This window comes from Myotis davidii, unplaced genomic scaffold (assembly GCF_000327345.1).
Source record: "Myotis davidii unplaced genomic scaffold, ASM32734v1 scaffold4438, whole genome shotgun sequence".
NCBI classification, from domain to species: domain Eukaryota; kingdom Metazoa; phylum Chordata; class Mammalia; order Chiroptera; family Vespertilionidae; genus Myotis; species Myotis davidii.
The window spans coordinates 7,257-12,919 of record NW_006289727.1 but is presented as its reverse complement, the minus strand read 5'-3'; the positions used below and the strand labels follow the sequence as shown (position 1 = coordinate 12,919).

The window sequence follows — 5,663 nt, the reverse complement described above, 5'->3', positions numbered from 1 at the left end:
TCTCTCTGCTTCCTTTGCTCAGTGGGAGATTAGCCTTCTGGGCTGGGGGAGGGTGGGTGAGTGGGATATGACACCCACCCGGACCCCAGATGCCATTGTCAGGAAGCCTCAGGTGGGCATGCAATTTCAACGTCTCGCTTGGCTCTCTCCACCCCTGATTTCTTCAAAGGAAGGCGGTGGAGGGGAAACAGCCCAGGCATTTCCAGGCCAGGGTCAAAGTTCATCCTGGTACCACCTGCCCATTGGACATGGATAAACATGATTTTCTCTTAGCTTCAAATCATTGTTTTAAAAATACACTTACTGGACAAATTTACTGATTTCCAATTAATTTTTAGAGGAGTCATTTTTCAATAATACTTTAGTCTGACATTGAGGCATAAAGTGAACACTATGTGGTTTAAGGGGGTTTGGCTCTGCCCTACACCTCTCTAGGTCCAGTGAAGAGGCCTCATACCAGTCCTAGGCCTCCAACCCTGTGAGGGGCTCTTACCCAGGCCCATTTCCGCTACTATGAGCTGTATTCTCCACCTAAAACCACCCTTTCCCTGACGGAGCTCACCTCACATGCCCTCCTCCATGAGGCCCCTGTCCCAAGTCGTCCCAGGTGGAGGGGCAGCAGTCTAGGTGCCCCAGGGTCTCTCCAGCTATTCTGAGAACTTTTTCTGGGTTCCATCTGGAACTTTCTTCATGGAGACAGCGTCTAGTCCAGAAATAGCAGACCACCTGGCAAACATGTAGCCGTGTGCCCATCTTGTGTTAGGACAGATGACACTGAGTATTCTGGCTCTTTCCAGAAAAGCACTGAGACCACCAGTGCTGGTCCATCCAAGGCTAGAAGTGACAGCCACCTTACTGATACAGACACGGAGACGGAGGTTCAACGGGAAGGACTGTCCTGCCCAAAGGCACTTCATGAGTCCTTCCTGATGTGACAGGTGGCCTCAGTGAGGAGTTCACATCCCTGCCGTGCCGATGGCAGTGATAGGGAAGTCACTAGAAGGGACAAAACGGGGCATCTGAGAAGAGGTAGATGTTGCTGATAACCATGTCAGAGTTCAGCTGGGTAACTCATGCCCTCCCAGGCCAGACCGTATGGCCGCCTTGTCCTAAGTTGCTTTCGGAGTCCTGCTGCTCCTGATCCCACAGAAGGGGCGAGGCGGTAGGAAAGTGCCTCTCTGACTCCGGGCGCTGGGCTGAGCACTAACCCATGTTCTGGAACCAAGAGCACGTCCTTTGCCCTAACTGGTGTGGCTCAGTGGATAGAGTGTCGGCCTGCGGACTGAAGGGTCCCAGGTTGATTCCGGTCAAGGGCATGTACCTTGGTTGCGGGCACATTCCCAGTGGGTTGTGTGCAGGAGGCAGCTGGTCGATGTCTCTCTCTCATTGATGTTTCTAACTCTCTATTACTCTCCCTTCCTCTATGTAAAAAATCAATAAAATATATTTTTTAAAAATTTATAAAAAAGAACAAAGCATGTCCTTTCTCTTTCTGTCCACCCCTGAAGGCCCTGCTTCTCCTCTCCGTGCTGGTCCTGCTCACACAGCCTCCAAGGTCATTGGGAGCAGAAGTGAAGAGCCTTTCAGAAACCTTTTTGATTGATGACTGCACCCTGGTCATGTGTAGCCCTGGGGAGAAAGGCCTGCCTGGTCGGGATGGACGAGATGGGAGAGAGGGCCCCCGAGGCGAGAAGGGGGATCCAGGTAGAGCTGGGACCATGGGCTTGTCCTGGTGGGCATTGGGGGTGGGCACTGGAATCATAACCAACTCAGCAACCCTGGATGTAATGCGTGGAAGCTCTGGAAATGGAAACCCACCTCCTTTGGAAGAAGTCCCCTAGACATTCAGTCCACCTAAAGCACCTCGCTACCAGTTGGCAAATGAAAGGCTGCCCTGTGCCCCGAGGTGTTATTCCCCTCCCCTAGCTGTCAGGATTCCTCCCCTAGAATCTTCTGAGTCCTCTCACCCCAACAATGAGCAAATCGTGGGCAAATGACTGGTCTTCGGGGCCCCATAAAACTAAGCTGCGGCACTTACAATTGTTCATTGTGGTTGAATGATTTCTGTGAAATATTTAAATTCTACTGCATAAGAGATGGGCAAAGATGAGGCCTTGTGGCCCCACACTCAGACCTGATCAAAAGGATTTACCTAAATGCACTACAGAGGGGAGGAAAGGGAGCTCCTGTTTTATAACTGGACGTTTGTAGCTTTTGACCTTCACCCGTTTTGCCCACCACGCAGCTCCCATCTTACGCAACCACCAATAATCTGATCTCTGCATTTATGATACAGATTCTTTGTTTTGTTTTTTAGAATCCAGATATAATTGATATCATACTGTATCTGTCTTAATTTGTATGACTTATGGCACTTAGCATAATTTCTTCAAGATCCATTCATGTTGAGGCAAAGAGTAGGATTTTTTTATGGGTGAATAATATTCCAGTGTATGTGTGTGTGACTTTTTTATCCATTCATCCATTATGGACACTATTTGGTTGTTTCCATGTCTTGGCTACTGTAAGAAATGTTGCAATGAACATGAGGGTACAGACATCTTTTCAAATTAGTGTTTTATTTTCTTTGGATAAAACCCAGAAGTGGTATTCCTGGATCATACTTTTTAAAGAAATTATCTTTTTGATGTCTTAAGGAAACTGCATAATGGTCCCCATAGTGGCTGCACCAATTTACAATCCCACCACAGTGCATAGGGGTTCTTCTCCTCATCCTCACCAACACTTGTGAGCTTTTGTGTTTCTTATAGTCGCCATTCTAGGAGGGGTGAGATGATATCTCGTGGGTTTATTTGCATTTCCCTGGTGACTCATGTCAGGGATCATTTCTGATATAAAGTTTGGTCCTAGGAAGGGGAAAGCAAGGAGTCCATGATCCAGGGTAAAAGCTGGCAGATCCCCTGCTGTAATCCTGCAGCCTCAAGGCATGGAGGGTGCACTGCATGGAAATCAGACAGTTCTTGGCTTTACAATGGGTCTCTCCAGTTGTCAGCCCTGGCAGCCCTGTTTCCTCATTTGTGAAATGGGGATGTGCACACCCGTCTCCTGGATCACCACTGGGCGGAGGAGTGTGGAGGTGGAATGTCTACACCTGCAGAACCTGAAGGAATGCAGGGGCTGACCTGCAGGTGCTGCTCCCCCTAGGCCCAGGGCCAGGTTTATGCCCATTTCTTCTGTTGCTGCAGGTTCACCAGGAGCTAGAGGGCCAATGGGGATGCCTGGACCTGCTGGCCCAGTTGGGCCCAAAGGAGACAAGGGCCCTGCTGGAGAACCTGGACCAAAGGGAGACTCGGGGCCACGTGGTGAGCAGTGGGCATGGACTGCAATGCCTGCCATTAGGCCAGGCAGGAGGATGCACATACCCATCCCAGGAAGGAGGGTGCCCTGCGGGTGGCTCTGGGTTCACACAGGGAAGGCTGTAATACTGCTGGGCAGTGTCTGTAGGATGGTGCTGTTCTCTGACCTCTATGACTGCTCTCACACCTTCTCACACTCTCCCCCTTCTGAGAAGACTTCGTGCACTGACTGGCTGCTCCTTTTCCCAGGACCTCCGGGACCTCCAGGTGTGCGCGGGCCGGCTGGACCAGAGGGTCCCTCAGGAATGCAGGGGAATGTAGGACCTCAAGGCAAACCAGGCCCCAAAGGAGCACCTGGGCCCAAAGGTAGGAGGTTGGTGTGTGGAGGTCCGGAAGGGAGAGGGAGGAATGACCATGGCAATCCATGATGTGACCTAAGGATGTTCAGCATGCCAGGGAAGGCAGGCCACCTCCACTGGCAGGCCCTGCTGTGATCCTTGCTCCCCACATCTCCACAACTGGAGGACCAGACTGGGGGATGCACAGCCCCCCAGTTCTCCTTCTCCACGTAGAGCTGAGGAAATCATCCAGGGTGCACACACTGTCAGCAGCCTTTGTCCCAATCTGTTCCTTCCTCAGGAGAAGTGGGTGCCCCAGGCGTGCAGGGCTCTGCAGGAACAAGAGGCCCCCCAGGTCCCAAAGGAGAGAAAGGTGCCCCTGGTGAGCGTGGAGCCCCTGGGCGTGCAGGAGAAGCAGGTGAGTGATGGGAAAAGCTGGGGCGGGCCTTCGGTCCTCCTGTGTGTACGTAGGAAGGTGTATTGCTGGACAATAGCTCCGCCCATATGCCGGGAGGGGGAAGATATGGGAAAATGTGTGCTGAGCTCACCCTCCTCTTCTTGTCTGACCTCAGGGCCTGCAGGACGTTCGGGCCCACAGGGACCTCCAGGCGCCAGGGGCCCCCCAGGTCTGAAAGGGGACAGAGGTGCTCCTGGGGAGAGAGGACCAAAGGGAGAGAGTGGGCTTTCAGGTAAGGTCACCTCCCTGGCTCTGGGTGCCCCACCCGGTGCAGAGGGTGGAGGAGGCCCTCTGCTCAGTGGTCAACCCATTTTAGGGGTGGCGGGGGTGAAACTGGGAAAGTCTGTCTGGCTGCAGGTAGGAAGATGAGGCTCTGGCTTAAACTCAGCACTCAGGGAAGGGACAGCCTGAGCAGCTTCCCATCTGATCACTGGGACAGCTCAGCTCTTCCCAGTTCATCAGGGAGCTTTGACCATCAAATAACACAGGGATGGGGAGTACGTAAGGGACGTGCAATTCCCCCCCCCCACCCCCTTTCAGGAATGTGCTCCCAGACTCTCAGAATTTGCTGTGAAATGCCATCTAGATCAGAGTTAGTGGGGTGCCAGGACATGCTCAGGGCACAGTGAGGTCATTACAGAGTCTCAGGGAACCGTGGGCAGCAGGGCCAGCTGTGTCAGTGGCTCTGGGCTTCCTGGGGACCAGCCCCTTAATCCTCCCCCAGGAAAGCCTGTCACTGAGCACCCTTCCCTTGGGACCCGGACACTGAGCCAATCCCTGACTGTGGGGGACTGGTCTTCACTGAGCCTCCCTTTCCTGCAGAAATCACTGCTCTGAGGCAGCAGGTGGAGGCCTTGCAGGGGCAGGTGAGACAACTTCAGGGAGCCTTCCTTCAGTATAAGAAAGGTGAGTTCCTGGACCTGGACTGAACCTGAGCCAGTCACCAAGGGCAGGCCCCAGGTGGGGTCTGTGTTTGGGTTTGGAGTTTGCCATGCCTGAAGCATGCCTGGTTCTAGGATTGGGGGCTCTAGGATGGTAGTGGGTTTGGACAATGGGCTGGACCTGGGACTGGGGCAGGACCTGGGGCTAAGGATAGGGTGGGGCAGAGCAGGGCAGTCACATGTTCCAGGAGCTGGAAGCAGATGCCAGGGACACGGAGCAGGGAGTAGGCCCATACACCCGCTCACTGGGCTGGTGCCAGCATGGTCAAGGCTACTAGGCTCCAGCCCCACTATCATAGCCACCTGTGACCCGAGCCAGATCAATGCCCCCAGCCCAGTGCAGGTCAGACCTTCCTTCCTGCAACCTGTGCTGGTCCCTGGACACCCCACTACCCAGGATGAATCTCTTATCTCTATGGGGCTAGGCGTGCAAACCTCTCAAGATGTTGCTGCCCAGCCCACAGCAGCAGTGACTCCTGACACTGTCCTGAGAGTTGGGGCTGGGAAGCTGTGCTTGCGTTCACGGCTGTGAGGGTCTGACCTTGGCATGTGGCCATTGAGAGTCTCACCTGAGACAGGCCCTGGGTCCGGCAGGGGGGAGGCGGGCTCC

The 5,663-nt window shown here is 53.7% G+C and overlaps 1 protein-coding gene across 1 annotated transcript in view; it reads left to right on the top strand.

Moving 5' to 3' along the window:
* Window positions 1-1,476: 1,476 nt before the first annotated feature.
* The window catches only part of LOC102752176 (pulmonary surfactant-associated protein D), a gene marked incomplete at its 5' end in the record, with an annotated part of 6,732 nt that continues 2,545 nt past the window's right edge, over window positions 1,477-5,663 (top strand). Inside the window, 6 exons of the mRNA XM_015563014.1 lie at window positions 1,477-1,704; window positions 3,207-3,323; window positions 3,567-3,683; window positions 3,957-4,073; window positions 4,228-4,344; window positions 4,935-5,018. Of these exons, the coding sequence (XP_015418500.1) occupies window positions 1,477-1,704; window positions 3,207-3,323; window positions 3,567-3,683; window positions 3,957-4,073; window positions 4,228-4,344; window positions 4,935-5,018 (780 nt within the window). The remainder of the gene's footprint in view (window positions 1,705-3,206; window positions 3,324-3,566; window positions 3,684-3,956; window positions 4,074-4,227; window positions 4,345-4,934; window positions 5,019-5,663) is intronic.